The sequence below is a fragment of the Tubulanus polymorphus genome, chromosome 1 (genome assembly GCF_964204645.1).
Source record: "Tubulanus polymorphus chromosome 1, tnTubPoly1.2, whole genome shotgun sequence".
Taxonomy (NCBI): domain Eukaryota; kingdom Metazoa; phylum Nemertea; class Palaeonemertea; order Tubulaniformes; family Tubulanidae; genus Tubulanus; species Tubulanus polymorphus.
The window spans coordinates 3,385,878-3,411,841 of NC_134025.1; the positions used below are offsets into that span (position 1 = coordinate 3,385,878).

General features: G+C 37.1%; 4 protein-coding genes across 4 annotated transcripts; 2 read left to right on the forward strand and 2 right to left on the reverse strand.

The window, feature by feature from the left end:
* The first annotated feature begins 816 nt into the window (after nucleotides 1-816).
* Nucleotides 817-2,345, forward strand: LOC141910708 (protein cornichon homolog 1-like). Its single transcript, XM_074801444.1, has 5 exons — nucleotides 817-955; nucleotides 1,185-1,253; nucleotides 1,464-1,576; nucleotides 1,671-1,814; nucleotides 1,898-2,345. The coding sequence occupies exons 1-5, from the start codon at nucleotides 875-877 to the stop codon at nucleotides 1,926-1,928; spliced, it is 438 nt and encodes a 145-aa protein (XP_074657545.1). The 5' UTR covers nucleotides 817-874; the 3' UTR covers nucleotides 1,929-2,345.
* Nucleotides 2,346-2,932: 587 nt separating this feature from the next.
* Nucleotides 2,933-4,907, reverse strand: LOC141908760 (DNA-directed RNA polymerase III subunit RPC6-like). The gene is made up of 9 exons (XM_074798951.1): nucleotides 4,777-4,907; nucleotides 4,515-4,632; nucleotides 4,204-4,271; nucleotides 4,049-4,116; nucleotides 3,853-3,965; nucleotides 3,631-3,774; nucleotides 3,438-3,545; nucleotides 3,191-3,361; nucleotides 2,933-3,112 (listed from the first exon to the last, which is right to left on the reverse strand). Exons 1-9 carry the CDS (start codon nucleotides 4,839-4,841, stop codon nucleotides 3,035-3,037), a joined length of 933 nt encoding a protein of 310 aa, XP_074655052.1. The 5' UTR covers nucleotides 4,842-4,907; the 3' UTR covers nucleotides 2,933-3,034.
* A 292-nt stretch (nucleotides 4,908-5,199) lies between these two features.
* On the reverse strand, nucleotides 5,200-6,952 carry LOC141915377 (neuroligin-4, Y-linked-like). The gene is made up of 2 exons (XM_074806874.1): nucleotides 5,775-6,952; nucleotides 5,200-5,686 (listed from the first exon to the last, which is right to left on the reverse strand). Exons 1-2 carry the CDS (start codon nucleotides 6,950-6,952, stop codon nucleotides 5,200-5,202), a joined length of 1,665 nt encoding a protein of 554 aa, XP_074662975.1.
* Nucleotides 6,953-16,192: 9,240 nt separating this feature from the next.
* On the forward strand, nucleotides 16,193-25,933 carry LOC141901349 (USP6 N-terminal-like protein). Its single transcript, XM_074788941.1, has 11 exons — nucleotides 16,193-16,328; nucleotides 18,035-18,092; nucleotides 19,527-19,686; nucleotides 20,107-20,230; nucleotides 20,314-20,421; nucleotides 20,512-20,621; nucleotides 20,815-20,929; nucleotides 21,388-21,442; nucleotides 21,605-21,699; nucleotides 21,881-22,046; nucleotides 22,122-25,933. The coding sequence occupies exons 2-11, from the start codon at nucleotides 18,083-18,085 to the stop codon at nucleotides 23,228-23,230; spliced, it is 2,052 nt and encodes a 683-aa protein (XP_074645042.1). The 5' UTR covers nucleotides 16,193-16,328; nucleotides 18,035-18,082; the 3' UTR covers nucleotides 23,231-25,933.
* The last annotated feature ends 31 nt before the right edge of the window (nucleotides 25,934-25,964 follow it).

Genomic DNA, 25,964 nt, shown 5'->3' on the forward strand with positions numbered 1-25,964 from the left:
TTTATCCGTAACCCTAGCTTGCCAGAGTTGACTAACGTTAGTGTATGAAAATCCCGCTAACGATGAGCATAGAGGCAGCACCGTACGGTGAAATGTTGATAGCTTAACAACGATTCAGGTACTGATGCTGAATAGAGGATGTACGGGGATGTCCCGGGTTCGAACCCAGTAATTACTGATGCTGATTCAGAGTGGTCCTGATGCTGAATATAGGATGTACAGGGGTGTCCCGGGTTCGAACTCAGTAATTACTGATGCTGATTCAGAGTGGTCATGATGCTGAATAGAGGATGTACAGGGATGTCCCGGGTTTAAATCCAGTAAAGTTTACTGATGCTGATTCTGGTCCTGAATCGGCGAATTTACACGCCCAAAATAACAAAATTTTAACCTAGAAAAAGTAAGTTTTTCGGGTCTAAAGTCACTGATTTTGAATCCCTAGACCTCCCTGATAATAAATATGCTGAAATGAAAATTTTGGGAGGGGGTACGAAAGTGCAATAGCGCCGAAATTCCAATGTTTTGTAAATACAGATCGCCGCCGCCTCGAGTCCTGTCAAAAACTTTTTGACCGGCACCCCCGGGCCCCACACCCATCACGCGTTACGTGTTTTTGAACAGCCCCTAGTATTTATCATTGATTATAAGATTATGTTTTCTAAAGAGAGCGCATAACTACTCGGAATAATTATTAATATATATATTGAGTGCGATGCCGCGATGGCGATGACACATGAACATCGGTCCACAACCCTCTAATCCGCGCACTGTAAGTCCGTGACCGCTCAATCCGATCTGCATACTAGACGGCGCTCTGTTAGATTAGAATGTCAGTAGTTTTCTATAGGGGCTGAGAAAGGAGTTTCAGTTGACGATGGCCTTTACTTTCGCTGCGTTATGCTATATCATAGCATTGATCCTGACAGCATTTTTGATATTTTTTGCTATTTACCATGTAAGTGCAAAAAATATGCGATCATCAATCAATGAATTAATTCGTTTTTCAAGTTTTTGACCTGGCCTGGCCCATGCCCAGTGTGACTGTGAGTGAATAAAAAAGGGGAAGGCACGTCATCCATCAATGTCCATTCTTCAAGCCAAAATTTTTGTCGGTCTACTGTACTAACGTTACTACTTAGTAGTGGATGAATCGGGAATACATTATCAGTTTATCTTTTTTTCAGATCATAGCTTTCGATGAATTGAAAACTGACTATAAAAATCCAATTGATCAATGTAACAGCCTCAATCCAGTAAGTAGTGCGTAAAAAGTCACTTCTTTTTTTCTAATCTTGGTTATTAATGCTGCCACCATCACAGGCTCAGGGTACCATTCATAGATAGATAGCTTAGGCATCACTCTGGCTGCTATCTATCTTGATAAAGGACATCATGAAGTTTAATTGTCATAGGTATAGATAAATTATGAAATGAGAATGATTTTGGTAATTTTTCTATTTCAGCTTGTTTTACCGGAGTATGGAATACACATGTTTTATTATGTATTATTTGTCTTGTCCGGACAATTGCTAACTATAATTCTGAACACACCTCTCCTTGTCTATCACATTCACAGGTACTGTATATTTAACATATTCATTCATAAACACTTCATCTTTACTCAACAATATCACTCATCTGATTATTGAAATGTGTCACTGTTTTTTTAGGTATATGAATCGTCCAGTTATGTCTGGTCCTGGTTTATATGACCCCACTTCAATCATGAATGCTGATCAATTAAGTAAAGCACAACGTGAAGGATGGATTAAGCTGGCCTTTTATCTTCTTTCATTTTTCTACTATTTATACAGGTAACAAACACATTTGATACACTCAAAATTTATTTTAGCATTTGTTTATTTCTTTTAAACTAATGTAAATATTTTTATTTCAGTATGATCTATGTACTCGTGTCATCTGAATAAAGTATTAGTAAGCAGGGCTGAGTGAATATTAATAATAATAATATTTACGTTCTGGTGAAGAGCAGATTGAATATTGCTGAGTGATGAATGCTTTTAAGCTGTTGCAAGTATTTGTAATGATTGTTGATTGGCCTTATGAACAAAGTTTAGTGTGATGAATGTAAACATGAATTGAACATGTCTAAATCAGCTTTTACTTTGCGGATATTTTGTTCCTACGTTGACACCAACCATTATATATTCAAAACTTCTTCATGAAACACAAATGTGCATAGGTTTAATTTCTAAGAATCTTCCTTTTTGAAATTATATTTGATATTATTTTTCATGCGTTCTAGCCCTTTCCTTCTAGAAGTAGGACTTTGTCTTCTGTGTAAATGTTTAATATTAATTTATAATTTCCTTTGATGTTACGAATTTTGTCCAAATATTTCGTGAGATTAGAAATTGAAATATAGATGTACAAATCTTTTAAAAAAGATCAGTATTTGTTTTTTAATGTCTTCTGGGAGATGAGTTGAATCTTATGGTTTTAGCATGATAATAGTTAGGCTGACGATGCTAATCAACCTTGGTTTATCCCCCTGCCATATCGTATAAGTCCTTAATCTGATTGGTCCCAACATTATTCCCTTTAAATTTCTATGTCTTAATTCATATTCCAATCCGAATTTTCACTTATTCTGTAGATGATTATGTAGTCCCATTGTCAAATCTCTAAATTCAAGTGTCTCGCCAATGAAACCAAAAATGTTTTATCCAATATTTATTAAAATGGAACGTTTCAGCCATTGACTAACAGCCATGATCAGGTGGAATGACCAAAAAGAGGAAAGAAAAGCATATACATTGGTAAACTCGACGTACATTACACTGGGTATGCGCTTAAATCATAGAAGATTATGATAAAGATACGGATTGACAATGATTTACTATCAGTTTTTGCGCAAGGGCACCTCTTAGTGGATTCACTTCCAAACAAAAATATAACTAACTCGACTTTTGATCAACATAAACTTATTATTTTGAGCACTTGTGTAGCAAATAAAAATGCACTTTGCAGGGACCAGACTTGGTTTATATGTGCGTATCTCTAATAGTTTGTATCATAGTTCCAACCATTCTTTCATGTAAACACAATTTGACGGTGATATCGGCGCACCTTCGTGACACTGGTGGAATACCTGAAAATATATATATATAAAATTTCACATTTCTAATCAGCAAACTACTGTTAGAATCAAAATCAATCGGTATCTTACCGGGCAAACTCCACACGGAGTTTTCATTAGACCAGTGTGTTTTACTAATGGTTGTATCGCTCTATAAAGTTTAGTTTGCCCGTCGGTTGAAGCCACAATTGTTTTTTCAACTTTACCGTCGTATATTAATGTATCCAATATTGTTTCAATATCTTCAGCAGATAAATCGACCTATATTGAATGGAATACTCGTCAAATATACAAACATTTCACTCGAAAAGACAATATCTTCATGCTCGCTATGTACCTTACTGATTCCGAGTTCAGAAATGTATTTCCATATTTCTTTGCAAGAAGCAAAAGAACTGTTGCGTTGCACCATTGGCTCTGATTGCGTTTCACGGGCTGTAGCTGCCTGAAATATAAATAAAAAATAATCAAATACGATAAAATTTAACTTACTCGACATTTTCAACCAGGAAATCGGCAGCAAACTTAACCTTCTGAGCGAGGAATTTGAAACATTGTTGATTTAATACATCTACAAACTCTGACTCAAAGTCTTGATCACTGTACCATGCTCCACCAGTAACCGAACGGTCTGGTTCTACATTGTATAGCATATAAACTTTTTTTTTTGAAGCCTGAAATAATTTTGTAATCACTGATATTTATTCGAGCAGATTTAAAAATAAGTCTTCGATATAACAAAGTAAACTCACTGCAACTGATTTCACAGCTTTAATCAATTTTTTGGACTCGAGACTTTTGAGTATTTTGTTAACTTGTGTCAGTAATAAATTGCTTTTGTATCGAATATCTCGAATCCATATTCCTAAATAATGAAAACAAAACTATTTCAACAGAATTCTATTTTAATTGAAGATGACGGCCTGTCAACTAGGATCACAATCTTACCCTTATTTCCTGCTTCTTCGATGATTTGATAAACCAGTTTTTCCTGGTGATCAGATCCTTTTACTTTGCTGGGCAAAAAAATTATAATTGGTTATGACAAAAAATTCAATCCATAAAAAAACCTCTCAAGGAAATTAGGTCATCTTTCTAATTACCTCGCTGATTCAGGGTCCTTCAGTTTATACAATAGCTGATTACCGCTCCTGAGAAGATCTATCTTTCCCTGAAAAATTTGAAATCAAATATGATCTCAGTCTAGTATCTATCTAGCCATTGTTCCTCAAACAACGATGTCAACCGGAAACCATAACGTCTGGTATTCAGACTAATGACGGGCTGCCCAGATTTCACCGAATTAAAATCAATCCAAGTTATGAATAATAGTTACATGATTCCAGGGAAAATGGATCTAATATTTCAAAAATCCGAATAAAGCGAGTTCTACTTAACCACATAACTAATTTACCGAAGACAGAAGTCTGTTAAGTGCTTGCACTCTCTGCTGTGGTGTCAGATGAGGAGCACATGTTTGGATCATTGCATCAGTAATTCCTTTTGGAAACTGTTCGCACAATTCAATAACCCTGAAAAGGACGAAGCAAGTTCGTAAATCCATCATTTATTTCCAATTAACCAAACTTGATTGATTTTGAATTGACTTTGAAAACTTAATTTCTGATCGCAAAACCATCAATTATTTCCGTTAACAATTTAGGTAACCCCCGTACCGTTTTTCCAAATCAACAGCATCCGTGTTTTCTTGTTTTATTTTACTTGTGCTTGCCTCTGCCATTGCGAACCAGAAAATGATGATTTGATTGCAAAACCGAAATACCGTGAAGTGAAAATAAATTTCGATTTGGATTGATTTTGAAAGCAATGTCCGTCACGTGCTTCCCTCTATGAATTACGGAATAATGGCAGGACAATAATTCAATTGATAAGCGTCCGGTTGGATGTCCATTTGAAGATTGAGATTGATAAACAAAGTAGATAAATGAACTTAAACTCGTAAATTTAGAAATTCCGAAAGAATGAAAATATTGAACATTCTAAAAGATGATTTTATTCTCAAGTATCCATTTTCACACAGGTCAAGATGCCGGCTAGACTTTTTCGGAGCGGTAAGCAGAGGGTTTACAGTTTATTATCTAGAAATGTGTTAAAGTATTATCTTGGTTCTCAGTCATATCAAGAGTGGCGTTCTGGAAATTATATGCACCAGTTGTTGCAGCGAAGTCGTCGTCTTCTACGGCGGGCTTGTGCTTTGACAATAACTGATACCGTTCACTGGTTAATCTAAGTTTTTTACGCGCTGAAGATAAGAACATTGCAAGAAGAACTGCAATTATTATAAATACTGCCAAAGCAACCGAAAGTCCAATGAGAATTGCTTCTGCTTCATCAGCTCGGATCCAAATCAGGCGACTAATACTGGATTTTCTACAATCATGACGTTGCATCTTCATTTCTCCAGACATTGATAAGTCGTGTCCCATCAGTTTCGACCATGTCTTCACGTACGTCTTTCTTGGAATACCATCCACCATGTCACCTGTAGCCCCTATCAACAAATATTTTGGCTGCTCGGCCGTGGTTGCATCCCATTGTGGTACGTTGTGTGGAGAATTTGGATTTCTAAAGATAAAAACTTTTAGCAATTAATATACCGTTCTTGGTGTAGAATGTGGCATACAAATATCGTAAATCATTTTCGTTAACTTACCCAGACTTTGCAAAGTTGCTCCAATACTTCATCATTGTTCTCATCATGTCATTATCGTTCTTATCATTCGAGCCAAATAAATACAAAAGTTCATCTCCACAGGCGGCTCCATTTGTTGCCCAATCTATAGCAGCTGATTTAGCTCCTCTGTAATCGAAGACGTACTGGAAGGTGTTGCCATTCCCTGGTAAACTGTTATGTAAATCGGTAAGGATTGACGCTTGACTTGTGAATAATTTGTCGGTCATCATCGACACTACTTTCTTCAAACGTTCGGTCGGTTCATCACTGTTGTAAAGGTTTTTGATCAGTTGGACAGCTTCGATTTTCGAAAATTCTCGCGAACCCATGATTTTGGCCATGGTCTGTGTTACGGTTGCCATAAATTGTGCGTCAGATAAACCATTACTGGCGCCAATATCATTCAAGAATGCCGACACTAGTGATTTGGACGCGTATTCATTACTGTTGCTTCCTACTATAACATCAACCGACCCAAAACGTTTCGCTGACATAGATGCGGGATCGCGTAAGTCAATCATGAGACTGGGCAGGAGAAAATCATAATCATCTTCAGCGGGTTGAAACGATGGAGCGTTCGTAATATCTGCAATAGTTTTCGCTGGTTTTCCTTTAAAACAACCAAGTAAATCCTTTGCCTGAGTTGGAATGGTGGCACTTTTGTTCCATGTACATCCCAGCAAATCACCAGCAGCAACAACATGTTTTCGATGTTCGTCAGTAGATAAAGGATAGTGGAATGGTTCACTTTGGAGAATTACTCTTTTAATCATCATATGTTTATTTGCTTTAGATCCTGCCAAATATCGGGTAGCTCTGGCACCATCGCCTGAACCAAACACAGTGATTCTGTTCATATCACCACCGAAAGAGGCAACGTTTTCTTTGACCCATTTTATAGCTTCAATCTGGTCCTTAAGTCCGTAATTACCACACAGAACGGGGTCATGAAAATTCATGAAACCAAGCGGTCCTAGACGATAGTTAAACGTAACTACAATCACGTTAGTCGTCGCTGCAAGTAAACTACCGTCATAATCAGCACCAGATCCAGATACAAATCCACCACCATGGATAAATATCATCACTGCAAGATCATCCCCGGGTTTTGCATTTTGTGGCATGAATACATTGAGGGTGAGGCAGTCCTCGTTCATATCACCTGTACCTTTCTGGTAACACTTCGGGCCATAGCTGGTCGCCTGCAACGTGTTGTTGGTGTAGTTAGAATTCCACGGTGAAGTAGGTTGGAATCGTAATTCACCTGTTGGAGGCTTTGCGTACGGTATTCCCAAGAACTTGACGATCGGATTAGAGTTTGTGCTGTCAACTGTTCCCGTAATATCTCCAAATTGCGTCGTGACATAATCTTTACCAATAGCAGCTGAAGTCGATAGAATCACCAACGAACACAATATCGATAACAGCCCAGCGGATGCCATCTTTCAGGGGTCTGAATGTGTGTTGTTTATAATACGACGGTCGTTGTCAGGTCTGATCAATGCTCAGCGATATAAGAAAATAAATCAAGGGTCAGGCAAGAGTGGTTCTGAAATATTCGTGCATGTCAGTACTGTTGCTTTGTCTTATTATTGGTCAAGCGTAATCAACCAGGTAGCAATCTGTTTGACGTAAATATCTTTGAATATACATGTTTCACGTTTATTTGCCATATACATACACTAACTAGTGTTATGCGTGTTGTTGCGAAATTAAGGAAATTAATGAAAATGTAATTTAACACAATACACACACAGAGTATTTAATACGATATAATACACACATTTATGGCGAATATTTGAATGAAAACATAAGTTATGGATATAACAAATTTAACAAATATTTATTCATTATTCCGTATACAGCGCAATAAATATACATTTAGTTAGAAATTATGCAATTAGATTAAGAAGTTAACATTGTCTACATCAAAATAGAACTCATCGATTCTTGAAGTTCATCTGAAATGAATAAAATAAGATCATTTTAAGAGAACATTTTCTAATCTAAAAATTGCGACTTCGAAAGATGGCTAATCTACATATTTATATATATACCTGCCGCGGCGGTGTATCGACGCTTTTTAAGGTGTTTTATCAGATCTGTAACAGTCGGATTTGGTTCCCGGGACATCCATTTCCGTAAGGCGTTATACGTTTTTTCTCGAAGTCCAAAATGTGAATGGTCAACCTCGCTGAGTTCGGCCTCCGTCAGACCTAACTCGCTTGAAAATTGTGACCAATTCTTGAAAATCTCGGGATTTTGAGAGACTCGCACGAAAGCACGTTTCAATTTTCCAGCTACAACAAACAAAATGACATGAAATTACTCTCAACCAATCTATTTGATTTCGTGCAGAAACAGGAAGCTGGATTTACCGTTTGTATGACAAGCTCTTTCTTGTTTCCAGTAGAATTCTTTTTCTCTGATGTCGCGCGCTAAATCAACTCGACCGATTTTTACCAGAGCGTTACTGAGAATTTCAGCCTACTCATCAGAGAAATAAAGGAAAACATATAAATTCTATAAGGAAACCTCAACTCGATATAATTCGTCCATTCTATAGACGTTAGTGAACTGACAATATATTAATAGAATCAATTAGTCGACATAAGTCGACCGACTTACCTTATTTGCAAATCTCGGGACTTTTTTCAGCCACGAGAGAAGCATATCATACTTAGCATGGCGAGTATCAGTATTTCTCCCATTTTCTCGTAGTATAGCTTGTATTCTTGCTCTCCTTACGTTTAAACATGTTCCTAATCTTGTCCATTCATCGCCTAGTTCTGTGGCAACATGTTTCAGTATTATATCATCCAAAGCGTCTAGAAAAGAGCACAATATCCATGTATAGAAGCTGATACGATTTTGCGAAAGAAACATCCAGAAACTGATCAACGTACCACTGCCAAACGCTATTCTCACGGGAGCTTTATGGATATGGTGGGAATTCTCTGTTTCGGGCTGAAAATTTTAAGATATATAATTTGAAATGAAAATTCAGGAACAATTGTCAAAAACTGCTGACTGTTGTTTGTCAAGAATATTTCAATGACCTTTGGAATATTGATCAGTAACTCAGCTAAGAGTTTATCACCCATCACCCACTCAGTCTTCACTGGTTGACCTTTCTTTACGTCGTCCGAGTATACCGGTCGCTCTACAAGACCTCGAGTGAAAATCTGCGCGAATCCACGATACACGCTAAAACTCTTTTGCGCAAACTGGTCGATTTCAGTACAATCGAACTGAACGAAATCGCGTAACTGTGAATTATAGATGAGTCTTAAATCTTCACCCGCGCCTTCAGATGGTTTGACATTTCCTCGAAATCGTATATACATAGCTTGTCCTTCTATGAGCGTGAATTCTTTACTCGGATTCGGCCCCTCGTCGTATCCTTCTTCGCTCAAATGACGTAACGTTCGTTCTGTGCGAGATGAAGGAACGCAAGTTACTAAAACGTCGCAAAGGTCGTTAGTTCTCTGTCGTAGAATCATCTGTACCGGTTTTTCGAGAAGTGTATTCTCGATTGTTTTTGCAATTTTTTCTACTCGTGCCTGTGAAGTAGATTCCCTCGTTCTCAGTAACATCAGCCTTAATAAAATGATTTTTGATATTATCAAATAGTAGATAAACCGACGGCAAATGCTAACCCTAAATAAATTATAAACTCACCTTGATACGGGATAAGGTAACTCAAAGTTTACGGCATCTTTGTTTTTGAGTTGAACCAGTTCAATATCTGGGTTGACTGTCCAATTAGTCTCAGAATCATCCCTCATTAGCAAATCCAACCTGTCATCTTCATCTTCTGAAAAATTAAAAAATAGGCTGAAATAAAATGATACTATGTTTCACCTATCGGCCGGGTGATTTTCTAATAAAATTTGTAATCAGTGCATTTCTATAACTGTCGGGTCTTAGCTTGATCGTGATTTAAAGAATAATTGTAATGTGCACGACAGATAGGCGGCCGGCCGGGTCAACTTATAAGCTCGGCAGAAGTGAGAAACAAGGTATCACTTTTTTAGCCTTATTTCTGTATGTGTTTGTTAAGTATTTTGTGGGCGGTCTCGATTTTGTCCTTACCTTCGACCTTCTTTTTCAGAGTGCCAAATGTGAACAAGGCTGACGTGGGTCGTGGTGATTCGACGGTTGTCAACGGTTTTCTAATTTTTGCGGTGGGAGCAGCAGTTTCAGGACGTTTCAACTTTGCTGGGTTTTGGGGTATAGGTAGAGACACGGTGATTGGCTTCAGGAATTTTCGAATTTTCATATTCAAATGAAATATTGGACTACACGAAAGAAGCGCATCGCATTCACCAGGGGTTTCCTCGTCCACTCTCCGTTTCTTCAATTCGTTCACAAGACTTGATTCAATCGGCTGCACCTAAACCACGATAAGAGAATTCTTTAACGCTATTCTAAGAGAAGAAACTGAATTTCTTACTGAATAACCCTCTGTCACCTTCATAATGAATGATGTATGCAATCTCAGAGCGCCTGGTCGGAAATCCAAAAGTATCCGTGAATCAACTGACGATACGATTTTCCCACCTCGTTTGGACATTGATTGGTGATCAGTCCTCAGTTTAGTTATGACGGCGAATGTAATGGGTTTTTTCACGCGTACCTCTACAAATCTCAGTTCCTAGAATTGAACCAAAACATTTCAGTTTGAGCACAATATATCATCAAATGAATATAGATTGTATCGCTTTCTGTTTAGTAGATTCCATACCTTGAGATCAGCTATGAACGCATCTTTTGTAGTTGCCTCTTTCCACTCGCCATTTTCATCAAGAATCTTAATCACCGGTTCTCGGGTCGGGTTTGATCTTGGCGCTACATGAGGAATGGCAACAGCCCAGGCTTCAGCACACTAGATATGATAAATTGAGTTAGCATTTTCGAATCCAGTTTTGTAGTTTTTAGAATCATCTAGTTCAATCTATATATCTCTACAAAAATACCTAATGTACCTTAAATGTTCGGTCAGGAATAGTAGCCACAAGCCTAATTATATTGCTGACTAGTTCCTCATCGTCGCAAAGCGGCAAACCTGCTTTCTCCTGGTCAATTTTATCACACATTAGATCTAGCTTTTCAAGGTAGTCATCGATTGTTCGAACAACACAGCCAATTCCCTGGTCATATTCACCTTGTTCAATTTCATATCTGTGAAAACATTAACTTGATATAATTTACGAATACCTGTTCATTGAATGATAACTACAGATACTCACATAAGTGGGGTCCAGTTTTTGGGATCACGTCGTTCCCTCTCCATTTGTTGAATTTCATCTTCTTTGAGCTTTGAACCTTTCACTTTCTCGAGTTGTTCTATTCGTTTTCGTTTTTGCTCCTGAGCTCTCAATTCGTCCAATTCGATTTGTCGCCGTTTTTCTTCCTGTTTCCTTTTTTCTTCTTCTTCAACACGACGTTTTTCCTCGGCGGCGACCTTTGCACGCTCGAACGTTACTTTAGCTTCTTCGGCTTGGACTTGTGCTTTCTCCGCCTCCTCGTAGAGTCGTTCAGTTTCCACTTGAAGTTCTGAACACAGTTTTATTGCTTCTGCTAACCGGACCTCTGCTTCAGCAAGACCTACTTTCGCCGATGAACCATCAGCCATCATTATTTTCTTACGAGCCAAGACTTCTGCGGCTAAGAAAAAAGGCAAATAACAAAATCATATAAACTGTTTATGGATGTTCCATGTTATTCTATGAATGAAAATCATTACCTATCAAATCAGATGGTGGTTTAGTAACCCATGATGATAAATCTTCTTTCTTTATTTTCGTATTGATCGTATTTTGTAATTCTAGCATCGACGACTGAACCGTGGATACAGTTTTTGAGATCAAACTTACGTCCTCCAGCGATTTACCAATCACTATCATCGTCTTGTCAACAGTCGACAGGAGTTCATCTTTTCGTTCATAGGTGACCAGTGAAGAAGAATAGAGTTTCTCTTGTTCTGCGTTTAGATCACGTTTTAGTCCGTTCAATTTCTCCATTAGCTTGGTGATGCCATCCTTTTGTTCATCTTCATAGACAGATATCAGTTCACTAGGTGCTTTCTCACATGTTACATCAACTCTAGCCATCTCTGTATCGAATTCAGCTTCGCTTCCGTCGACTCTATTTTCAGTCTCCCCTTCAGTAATACTTTCATCCATTTCATCGTCATCACTTACATATTTAGAATGATCGTTTTCTTCCTCATTCTTATCGAGAATTATTGAGCCATTTATCTTAATCGTTTGACTTTTATTGACAGGGAAATCAACGTTGCTTTCTTGATCGCTGTTTGTAACGTTCATAGCTACTGAAAGATTTGTTTCTTCACAATCCACGCTAATACTTCGATTATCTTCACTTCTGTCACTTTTCGACTCATTATCTTCATCACCTGTTTCATTGGCATCATCGTCTTCAGCTTCGAAATCATTCTCATATTCATCAACGGTTCCATCATCTTGCTCTGGGTCCATGGTCACTGATTCCACAATGACACATTCGTTAGTAGGATATGATACTGCATCATCTGTGGGATCGCCGTTATCAATTGTATCTACATGAATGATTTCGTCCGTGTGCTCTGGTATAGCATTATCAACGTTGCCGACATCATCGATAACAATTGACTGATTGACTCCCATGGATGGTTCCTCTTTCGTTTCGTAATTTTCAATGGTCAAAGCCTGAACACTTTCAAAACAGCCATTCTCATTATTCTCATTTTCAAACTCTTGATCCATACCATCGTGTTTTGGAACATTCTGAGATTTTCTGTTACGAGTCACTTGAAGTTTAATGTCCGGTTGGTCATTATCCATATGTGATTTACAACGATTATTACGTCGTTCTCTTTGTTTGTCGTTTGAATTCCTTCTTTCAGTAACCAACTTTTCTTCGATTCCTTTAATCTCTGGTTCGACGTCTACAGACTCAACTCCTCCAATCCTCGGTTCAACTCCTGCAGACCCGAGTCCTTGTATCTCTGGCTCAACGTCTACAGAACCTTCTTTAATATCAGACTTAACGTCTACAGAAGTAACTCCTGTCATCTCTGGTTCACCTTCTACTTGCACAGCTCCTTTCATCTCTGGTTCAACTTCTACTTGCACAGCTCCTTTCATCTCTGGTTCAACTTCTACTTGCACAGCTCCTTTCATCTCTGGTTCAACTTCTACTTGCACAGCTCCTTTCATCTCTGGTTCAACTTCTACTTGCACAGCTCCTTTCATCTCTGGTTCAACTTCTACTTGCACAGCTCCTTTCATCTCTGGTTCAACTTCTGATCTGACTTCTGCCAACTCGACTTCTGTCGACTCACGTTTTAATTCTATCTCGACCCCTCCCGAGTCTGAAGACCCTGGTTTGTCGACTACAGAACCGACGCATCCTTTCATCTCTGGCTCAACGTCTACAAAACCGACTTCTCCAACCTCCGCTTCAACTTCTGCAGACCCGATTCCTTGTATCTCTGGCTCAGCGTCTACGGAACCTTCTTCTTTAATATCTGGTTTAAAATCTACAGAACCGGTTCCTTTCATCTCTTGTTCGACTTCTGATCTGACTTCTACCAACCCGACTTCGGTCGACTCAGGTTTTGATTCAATCTCGACCGCTCCTGACTCTGTAGATCCTGGCTCATATGCGATACTCTTTTCCAGTGTGGTGTCGCCGGAATTCTCTTCTTTCTCTGGTATTTCACAAATCTTTATTTCTTTCCCCACTTCAAGGTCTAGACTGACATCATGTTCAGTTTGACCATTGTTGGTTGTAACGTTCTCTTCTAATGTAACATCCTTTTTATTGGGATCTCCGCATTCAATTGTGACAGAATTGTTTTCTATTTCGCCTTCGTTTATTTCAAGATCTTTACTGTCAGGTTCTGAATCACTTGCTGCAGATTGAATAAGACCATCGCGCGTTATTTCCGTAGAAATAGTACATTCGTTATCGCTGTAATCAGATGATTTAGATCCTTCGTTTCCACTTTCATCATATGTATCAATTGTAATTGAAGGTATACCTCCAGATGAAACACGCAAACATTCCGTGGTTTTTGCTTCATTTTCCCCTGTTAAGAGAACTATTTCATTGTCTTTTTTTGCTTGTTTTTCTTCTTCGTGACTCGAAGTTTCAAGGACGACAAACCCTTCCTCGCTCGGGTTATCTTGATTGTCAGCTACAGAAAGCACTGTAGAATGCTGGATATCTTGACGTTTTTCTAAGTCTTCATTTGTTTCATCAAACGTATCCGGGTTGTCATTGCTAGGGTCTCTATTGATCATAGCTTGTTGTTCAGCGTGCTCAGTATCGACGTGGCTTTTGATGTCGAAATTTATAATTCTACTTTCTTCAGTCGAAGTGTCGCTGTCGTTTGATCTGACATGATCAAACGTTTCCGCAGATTTGATTGTTTCCGGATTTTCCTCTTGGAATATTTGATGAGGTTCTTCGTGAGCATCGTGACTGTTTGATTCGGGTTTAATAGCCGTTACGACAGTTTCAATTACCTCAGATGTTCCGACTTCCATGATTGATTATATTCAACAGGCAACGACAGTAATTTATTTCAAATCTGACTAGAATTAGAATAAGAAATTAGATAAAATAACATTTTCCGACCATGGCTCATTCCCCATGTTTATCTTTTGGTTTTTTGTGAATGGTATTTTTGATATGACACATTAATCATTACATATTGATTTTCCTCGTGCATTTTTGCTTGTATCATCGGAAATTAACCAATCCATTCAAATTATCAACAATATTCCACGATCCAAAATAGATCGTGACAATTTCATAACGCTACTTATAATTTTTGGTAATATGCGTCGATTGACCTATGCGTAGAATTGCTTACCTTTTCAAAACTGTTTTCCCGATCCGCATAGCTTATACGACGTTAACTCAACACACCGCTCCCTCGCAGTCTGGATACGCGATCTGATTGATTCTCTTTTAATTCACATTTATTTGATCGAAACAAAACAAAAAAATTCCCGCGTGTACCGAGTGTTTTTCAGTCATTCGAGTTCGTTGATAAAGAAAAGGCGTATATTGGCCTTTAACAGGTATGCTTCCCTAACGACGGCGGCTAAGGTAATTCTCGTTTGGCTTTTGTTCAGTTACAAAAGTATTAATTCAGCCGTGTGGCAATAATACACAGTAAGATATGACCGCCAGGTATTCTGTACTGGTCAATTAATACAACTCTATCGAATTAATATCCTAGTGTGTATAAATCTGAATATTTGATCTCATTATATTCCGGCGTCTAATGACTGCATTGATACATTATTGCAATCGATCTACTAAGATTGAAGAAGAGCGGATTGTCACATGACCTTAAATAAATTAATCAGAATTTTAAACTAAGGCTTATACTCTGTATGAACTGTTTCCACATACAGGGTTTTGAAGTTGAGAGTATTATTTTAAACCCGTAGTATATCCCCGAGTATATCGCTGACAGAAAAGCCAGACATCATTAATTGGGCTTTACCAAGTGTCCCGATTTAAGTTGTGATAACTTTTGATTTGTTTATATTTGAGGCAATCATAGATTGATTGATTTCATGACTAAGAGGGAAGTTGTGTAAAGCTTGCAGACAATAAACACCAACAGTTCTATGACAAGTTACAAAAGCTTAATATTAATCTAGTTATAACCGCCATAGCAACCGTGATCATCTCATGGTTGCTACTGTAAACTGTGTCCGGAGCACTTTGAGTTCTATGCTCTGTCTGATCACGATTGCGTGAATCTATGTTGAATTTGATGTCAATGAATAAAAACAGCACGCAGTATTTTTCAAAACTAATCTCAACGGATCCGATCATGGAGTTATAAAACGTATAACTTTAAACGTCTATTGCGGGGTGGATCTAGGAAAATCGGAAGGCGGGCCGGGGTCGAGAAGAAAAAAGAAAAGGAATTTCTCGGAAAGAGCAGCCACCCTCGGTGTTGGAAGAAATCCACCCGAAGAGATACAACTTCTGAGGGGTAGTATGGTGTCAAATTTGCAGGTTTTTACAATCTCTGTCTTGGTGAGGAAAAGGGCATCTTCTGTGGGAAGTCCGGACCCACCACCCCCTAAATCGTCGGTCCGCCCACCAAACCCGAAGAGCCCTCGAGTCATGCCGTTCGACGCCGCTCGAAAGACGAAGATACAGGAAGGGTATCAGGGTATCATTAAAGACATGAGACATATATTGGGATTCGAACCACTGGCCAGTCGTATAAAGGTTGAGTATGTCTCGACGTTTCCCGTTTCAAGCCCGCGCACGTTGTCGATACGCATCGATGCGCATGAAAATGACCCGTCCGTTCCAGTTGTCCGATTCCTAGTGCCATAATGTGCTGTCCTCTACATTAAATCTAAGATGGCGTCGTATTTTCATCATCGGATCAGGTCGAAAGTTAGTGATTGATTCTATCTGTTTTGGATCATTCGTCCAGCTCTCGTTCGGGCTTATAACAGACGAAGAAGGCTGTTGATTTTTCTGGTAAGATTTTGCTTGTGGACGGCGATGAAATAATTAGTTACACATTCACTTCTGTAATGGAAATTTAGATAGAATGCAACGATCCTCTTTCTTGCATTCGTCGATGATCCACCCCTACCGTCTCCGACTCCATCCCCATTCCATCGTTTAAGCCCTAGCGGTGTGTGTGTGCCTGGGGTAGTTAAACTTCATGCCTATGTTTCATTATGATTCATATACATAGTAGGCCCCTACAAAGGAGGCAAAATTTTTGGCCTGACAAAAATATGACATACTACCAACGTTCCTTTTCTACAACTTCATCGAACACTAAAAACAGTAAAATTCTTGTGACTTTTTGTTGTGGTGTGTGATGACTGAACAATTGTTATTTTGAATGTTTACCCTTTTTTTCAAAAGATTTCGGTAAAAGTGCAGATCTGCACCTCTCCGCGTAAACGGTTCAATCAATTACATTAAATATCATTGTTTCAGATTCAAAATGTCATCAGCAATTCATACATTGCCATTGGTTAATTTTGATATATCTTCACTAGAAAGATTTAGCCTGGATACTGTGATTCACTGATTCAGTGGATTGCGTCAATCACGAGAGGAGCGGATCTGCACTTTTACCGAGATTTCGTTTGATTACAGATGATAATAGAAAAGCACATTATTATCATTATTGTCAACATCGAAGTAGTAGTTGGCCTAGCCTAGACCTAGTACATACACCCTGTCTAATAGTCAGTCTGTGGTTTAGTTTCACGATCGGATATTTTCACAAACCACATATACCCGACCGAAGCCCATCCGATAATAAAAAGCTTTCCACCAACGATTAGGTAACTAACTACCTGTCTAACTACTACTATAGTACTATATACTTCATTATAGCTAGTATATTAGTAGTTAGTCAGTAACCTGTCTGTGGTTTAGTTTCACGATCGGATATTTTCACAAACCACATAAGCCCATCCGATTATAAAAAGCTTACCACCAACGATTAGGTAACTAACTAACTAGTAGCTAGACCAACATTATTGTAAGGTTCTACACAATTAAAAAGGTGTCCAGTTCATTCTGTATGAAGATTTATAATTCTATTTATTGATCAAATATCTGTTTTTAGGCCTATGTTATGTTCACCTTATAGAAATTAAATGCTTGATAATTATTTTTGTGTTGGTGACAAAAATAGAAATATAGATATCGTTTTGTCGCCTCAGGCGGTATTGGGATATAAATAGTTTAGTATTAACATCATGTACTTATGGTCATCTCTGAGCTACGTAAGTAGTATATATGATGATCTGCCTGGCTGGATCTATACATTCCTACTCAGTGTAGTTTATATTTAGCTGTACTGAATGCGGAGTCAGTTACAGCTGGTCATCCTCAGTGTTTGAAGTCTTTCTATTTCTAAACTTATCTGTAGATTATATTGCATTGAAAGATATTGAAAATATGAGTTCTATTATTAACTATGCAATATATACCTTCCGTTGATAGATTTGAATGGAATATCAAAATTGAAAGAAAATATTTTTAGAAATTAAGATTTGTCGTAAGTTTATCATGAATACTAAATTTCAGTGGCAAATTCATTTATCCCTAATTTTGTCAGGTAACAGTAACTTCCAGTTCAAATTTAATGCATTGAAACGAGAGATTTCCAACAGAATCTAGTTTGAAAAAATGTAATTTGATTTGTTTAATTTCAGATGTTTTACTGATTTTATGAACAATGTACTGCATAAAGGATCTACATCATGACTACTTGTGAGTATATCTTTGCTAACAAAACATAACGCCATTTTCATTTTAGTTAGTTCTTATTCTAACATCGCAGTATTGAAATCAGCATCTTATTAAATATTTAATTGGCCACATTTTATTCTTCTTCGTTATGTCACCGAGCATTTGTGTTTGCCGCACAGCCCTTTTATTTCATAATCCACGGTAGATATCTTTAGATAATTATAGATTAGAAAAAACTACCTAACTTCAGCCTCGGAATAGGAGTGAGAATTTATTGCTCCAAGCTAAAGTTATTTTTATGTATATTTTTTTGGTACTATGTAACCATTCATAAGTTGTGTACTATAATCATCACTGTATGTTCTATATAGAGCTCATAGTAAACACAAAACATATTAAACGTATCATTTATATCAATGACTAAATACAATGTAATAAGAAGTCATTAGAAGTCGCGTATGTGTTAATTAAACATCTTTTTCCAGTTGTTGTAACTAGGAAAAAACTGAAAATTACTGGAGGTCAGTAGTTACACAAAACGGTAGTTTGTAGGGTTCCTGAGCGCTGCTGATCATATCATTAGCATGTTGATTTTAAATCATTTAGGATTATAAGCACCGACCAATATTCAGTGTAATATGTTCTATAGGAATAATGCATGTATTCTACTACTACTGTTTTATGCCTGGTGAAACAGTTTTTTTTAGTGTGATTTTTTGTTGGTTCTCTCTCACGCATCTGTTTAATGCACACATCGGGCTGCTGCCACCCTATATCTCTAAATCAATTCAATTAAACCCTGGAGACTGAGGAGGATAATGCATCACATTCATTCTACCAAAGCTTTATTAGTACTGGCTATGAATCTAGCTAGAATATGAACAGATTGCCTTATTACGATCTGACCACGTCTACCTCCTGTCCATGGACTCCAGAGTGCATGTCGTATCTTAAATTATAAGCCATTCTTTGTAATAATAGATATAAATGTCCTAAAAAGTGATGAAACTTTACTGTATCTCAGTCCCTGTTTGATTCAATCTACTTGAGGTGATCGGTCATATCTTAGAACATTTAATTTTTTTTTACACCCACATTTCAATTTTCTCTTCTCGAAAACAAACACATAATAGCGATGAATACAAAGCAGTTGATTATTGGCTGTTGGGATTTTATGTGAAGAATGATGATTTGTTATTGATTTTGGCATCCTGCTGGTGGCTGTAACATATGGTTTCAGTAGTCTCTATAAAGGATTGCATCTTGTACCGCAAGCTATAGCCATACATCTGATAATTTTGGTAGTGATTTAAAGAATACAAGAATTTCACAGAAAAATACTTCGGTGAAGATAATTATTACCAAACCTTCATTCATTTCAAATCTAACTTTTTCAAGTAACCAGTGATGAATTACTAAAGATATTCGAAAAATGTGTTTTATGCTGAATTGCAGATGAACTGACTGAACGTGAACTTTTCATGCGAGCTTATCGCGAGCGTGAAGAGATCGTAAAAAAATACGACAAAGGTCGCGAAGACGGAGCCGAGATCGATCCTTGGGAGGATCCGGAATTTGAAATATACCACGTAACTGATCGCTATGGGTTCCTACAGTAAGTTATCATCGTTAAAAATATGTGGAACATTCAAATATAGGAAGTGAGCAAATACCATTAATCCTGATTACTATTAATAGCAGTTACTATCGTCATCACACAAAATCAAATGTCACATTTACCATTGATAGAAATACGTCTATAAATAAACGTAATGAATATAGTTCATTCCATTGACGTAGTAAATTTGTAGAGACAATAACTACAATATATATTCAAATTAGATATAAAACATGACATTATCTAGATAAAATGCTTCGAATTTTATTTAGAAAATACATCTTTCTTTCTCTTATTGCTCTAGTAATCGTTATGGCTGTCATTGTCTGGTTGCTATGGTGATTAAGACTATAAATAGTTTGAATATTCATACGATGTCTGAATTGCGTGGGTATTTTTTAAAAATAATCTTTGTAGCGATAAACCGCTGCCGAATATTCCGCGGGCTGTTGAAGAGAAAGCAAAACAAGTCGAACTCATTCGGCGTAAAAAATGGGTGAAAATGGTAAAATCGTGGAAAAAGTATTATCCCAGTGAAAAGGTTTGTAGATTTAATGGAAAATAAATCATTCTCAAATTTGAAAAAAAATTTGGAATGTGATTTGAGCGTTATTTGTATTCTAGTTAACGAGAAGGATATATAAAGGAATTCCTGATCCATTACGAGGGGATGTGTGGGCAAGGCTGTTGGATGTCGAAAAGACTAAAAAGATGCAATCAGGAGTGTACATAGTGAGTGTATCATTTCATTAATGTCGAACTGTTCTATTAGATATTAGAACAGATTTTCTTCAAATATGAGTTGATTTTTGTTTCTTCCAGAAAATGCGTGACGGGGCTCGAAAGCATTCACCAGATATAAGACAAATAGATTTAGATGTAAATCGTACTTATAGAAATCATGTTATGTTTCGTGAAAGATACAATGTCAAGTAAGCAGTACACACTTCTATTGAGATTTTTTTCATTCTATCTATATCCTTGACCTGACAACAAGCTTGCCACTCCTAATGTTTCTTGGGCAATTGCCAAATGAAATTGTTACAGTTATGATTACATTTGAAATGTTGTGATGTTGTTTCTTTTTCAAAATGATCGTGACATGATTTAATTTATGTATTTCAGACAGCAAGCATTATTTCATGTATTGGCAGCATATTCTATGTATAATTCTGAGGTTGGATATTGTCAAGGCATGAGTCAAATAGCAGCACTTTTACTGATGTATCTGAATGAAGAAGTAGGTTCATTTACTAGTAAATCAAAACCGGATTTCAGTTGTACTGGTAGGGTTCTGAGTGAGTCTCCTAAGTGCTTAAAAGTGTTAACTTATGAAACAATTTAGTAAGGTCCTTAATTAAAGTGCTTGCTTCTGACTTATGGTATCCAAAGTTATTTTTTACAATTATGTGTCAGGCCAATATTAATGCCTGTATAAATGTATTGTCTATAATAGCCCATACTCCACTTTTAATACATTGTCCTCATGTATATAGTCCACTAATCACAAATTGAAGATTAATATTGTGAATTAGGATGAGGGCCGAAGTCTCAAATGATAAGTGTTATTTTGCCTTATTTACAAAAAGTGCTTTCTTTTGCCTCAGCCTTACTACGATGAACCCTGCTGGTATTATCTTTATACGATATAAGACCTGTTATTTTTAACTCTATTACAAGTACTTTTTGTTGTTATAGGATGCATTTTGGGCATTATCAGCATTATTGACAAATAAGAAGCATGGAATGCATGGTAAGTACGTGAATACTCATTCATCGTCTTCAAAAATATCTCATCTACCATATATATTTACTGCTTTATAATCATCTTCAAAAATATCTCATCTACCATATATATTTACTGCTTTATATACTGCATATGGTGTTGATTGGAATTTTTTTTGTATTTCCGAAGGCTTCTTTGTGCCTGGTTTTCCAAAACTGATTCGCTTCCAAGAACATCATGATCGTGTACTGAAGGCATTTATACCAAAGGTCAAGAAGCACTTGGTAAGGATATATTCTTTCATGGCCTTTTTAGATATAGAATCCTGCCTTATTACCATAACGTTGCAGCCTTTGTCATTGAAGTTCAGGGAAACATTTCATTGTGGGTTCTCAGTTTTAAACGCTGTTTCCAGTTCCAGTATTTGAATGTCAGTGTATTATTATCATGTTGTTTTTATTTCAGGACCGTAATGAGATTCACTGTGGTTTGTACACGGTTAAATGGTTTCTACAATGTTTTCTGGACAGAGTCCCTTTCGCATTGACCTTGCGACTATGGGATATTTTTATGTTAGAAGGAGAGAAATTATTGACTTGTATGGCGTACTGTCTCCTCAAGATGCATAGACGTAAGTTTTTATACAAATAAACGTAACGTCATTTTTGCATTTATCTAAAATGATTGGAAATATTTCATTGTTTAGGGCGACTGGTTAGAATGTCAATGGAAGAAGTGGTTCAGTTTATGCAAGGAGGATTAGAGCAGGATTTTGGTTACGAAGATGATTACGTGGTCGATGTGCTTACTAAAGTTATGATCGATTTAAGAAAAGCTGGAATGGATGTTCCTCCACCACCTAGACCTCATTCTAATATGCCGAGCGAGGTTCCTACTCGTCCGTTCGGACTTTGGGTCGAACCGACCTACGATCAGTTGACCGGTAACAAAATAAATCCGATGGACAATGAGATTGCTAATAATCCTCCGCAGCGGTCTTCTTTACGCAAGCATTCAAAAGACTTTTCAGAAATCGAATCCATAACAACAATGACAAATTCTCGATTCTCGCTGGCCGAGACATCTCAGACCGGTAGTCATCGATTATCATTAGACGGCGAGTCGAGATTAGGTAATACACCGACGGGTTCGCTTGACGGAGAATTCATGTCGTTACCCGCGAATGTCATCGATTCATCTTTATCTTCGAGCGTAAATGACTTCGGTCATCAGAGTCTGAACGTCAATATGGATCCTACCGGATGGGGTCAGATGTTCATGAACTACGAGCAACGTAGCCCGGATTCGCGCAGTAAAACACCGCAGGCTCAAAGCGTCGAGGAGTTCGATGCGAGCAAAATGAATCCGGAATTCGGTTACGCGACGTTGATCAACGGCGCCGTTTTAACGGAATCTCCGCGAACTCCGAAAGTAAAAACGCCGTCGTCGCCTGATCTACGAATCGTCGAGCCGGATTCACCGAGAACGCCGAAAGCGAAAACTCCGACTTCTCCGAGTTCGCAATACGATAACGTACCGGCGATGGTTAGTTCAACGGTCTACGAGACAACGCTAGAGACAACACTGGACGGAGGAGAACCAGATGATTCGACTTCGTTTTACAGTCGTGGTTCATCGCAGCGTAGTTTTGTGCACGTTCAAATGAACTTACCTTTAGTCGTTCCATTGAATGGACTACAATCAGCGCAGGACAATACCGTCACTTATCAGGAGACTCATATAAATGGATATGAATCTGGAAACCAAACTCCTACAACACCTGTAGCTCGCACTGTCGGGCCAACTATTGTCTAATGGGGTACCGGCACTCACCAGATGCCGCTACAAAACAGGGGGTCATTTTCAATGAAATTTGAACTTGATTTTTAGGCTTCCAAATACGAAAATTGTCAAACAAGTCATCGGATAGATATAAGATTCACTTTCTCACTGTATGGTATAGATTTTACCGAACGATCTACTAATCAGAAAAGTTGCCTTTCGATAATTTAATCGAAACGTATAAAGAATTGAAGCGCTGTATGTAACCCAGTGCCTCTAGCGAGGTTGGTGGAATCCTCACTTACTACAGTAGCGTTGCCGGTATCCTATTACTTCGATACGATACATCTCATTTTGAACGTTCAAATTCAATCAGAAAGTAAAACATATGAACATTATTAAGATAACTGCCATAATGTGCTTATATTATCATCGACTTGAGTTTCTTAGATCAATGTGAACTCTGAGATTTATAGATTTCAGGGATGGAAATTGTTGAATATTGTTTATCTTGGTATACCATAGCGCCGCATCTGAAAACTCTATAATCATTAAACTAATATAACCATTAACCAGGTTTACCATAAAACTAACCATGTGATACTTGTAAATTATATCTTTTAAGGTGCACATAAATAAACATTTTAGATATTAATCTCTGCTTTTTAACTAAAAGTATATGTGTGTATGCGCGTGTCTTTACGTGTGATGAAAAAGTTAATATATGATACATGTACAGGATAATAATATATGACAAACATTGTTGTATTATATAAGAAAATATCATTGTATTAGAAATTTATCTCTTGACTTTTTACAACTTATATGAATAGAAGTGTTTAGTAAATGCTCGTAGGCGGTAGATTGAACATATTTTAGCTTCATTCATGCATTGTGTGTCCTGCAAATGAGTATCCTGTGCTTTATTGATAATTGTGCTAGAAATGTTGGCTGTATGTTTGGAGTGAGTTCCATTCAGTACGTCAATGTCGAGTCTGATATGTGTACATGTACTGATATTTCTAATGAATATGCATGGACAAATATTCGAAATAAATGAAATATAAAGTAGTTGGGATTGTTGAAAATGGGCGAATATTCCATAAATTTTGTATGTATCGTTATTTATTTTATTACTCATGGATAATTAAGAATTTACATTAGATCGTATTGAATAAAACCAAATGTTGTCAGTTCTGAATCTTAGCTATGGAAGTTCTGAATCTTAGTCTGAAGTGAATTTATTTATGATTATATGTAATTGCACTTATTCTCATGAATCTATGCAGTAGACTCATTGAGCAGGTCGGATTTTATGATGTAAATTCAATCGAGATGATGTTTCATTCTGATGATGATAAGCGCCATTGAAAATCAGTGTCAATGACTTAGGTGGTGATGTTTTTGAAACATTTGTAGCCTTTTATGTTTATGTCCTAATTATCGGTGCGGATTGTTGATAAATAATGTCTTTTAAGTTATATTTCTTAAAGTAGACTGGGTGCTTTTCTGGGAAATTGTGAAAGACATGGAACTACTGTTAAACATTATAGTCACTTTGATCCTTTGAGCAAATAATGTGACAGTTCTTCTCAATTGGTCTATAGTGGTTTTACTGGTGTTGAATTCTTTTTCGCCATGAAATTATTCAGTTTTTGAATCAATTGTTCAATTGATTTTTTAGTGCAATACCATGTATTAGTGCTCAAGAATATCTATTTACCCAATACAGTTATAATGTATTTTTTTACTGAAAAGGTTTTTTGAGTTTTGCTAATTAGATTATTGTATTTGTTAGGAAATCATGTTCAATAATTTGGTTTATATTCAATCCAATGCTTGTAGGAATTATGAAAATGTTTGCTGTTTGCTTTAGCCCTATTTCAGGGTCCGATCTAAGGAATGAAAGCCACTTGCCCAGGGGGCAAGCATACCTGAAATTTTGCTTGCCCCTCCAAAAGCTACTTGCCCTACAGAGGCAGTCCAATTGGTGGCACTATGATTCCTTTTCTGAAAAATCTTCCATTTTATCGCGAAAATGAAATGCGTTAAGAAATCCGTTGTGTCGAATGGGAAAAAAAGCTTTGTGACATAAAATTGCACTTGCCCGGGGGACAAGTGATAATGATAACCTACTTGCCCTGATGAGAATATACTTGTCCCGGGCAATCGGACAAGTGCTTAGATCGGACCCTGCTATTTAATTAAATGAAAATTACGTCTTCATGAAAATAATGTAATGAAAAATGTTTCCATCTGATTTGTATTCTAGAATAGGCATAATTAAAATCTTCCTTGTCTTATTGAAATGATACTTGTTCATATTTCATTTCAATTTGATTGCTTGAAAATTTATTTCTTTTTCTACAATTTTTTGCCAATCGGAGTACATATTCTGATGTGATCTCAAAATTTGATATATAATTAATATTGATGATATACTCCTTTCGATTTGATTAAAGCGATGGTATGTACCCATACATTTTAATTACTCAGCTCCGCTTTCGATGAAAAAAAAATTTAGATAAGTTATATGTGGTTTCGTGAGTACATGCAGATGCTGATGATTATTGATGATATGCAAATTTGTACAAATAATAGGCTTGTTCCAAAATTGGTGTAGGCCTACTGTAATACACACATTGGGGTTATCTAATATTTTGTGAAAATATCTCCGTAAGTAGATTTTGTTATTATTGAGTTAGCAATCATGGTGTATGTTGCATTAAAATGCAATAAAATAATCACATGTATAGTTAAAAAAGTG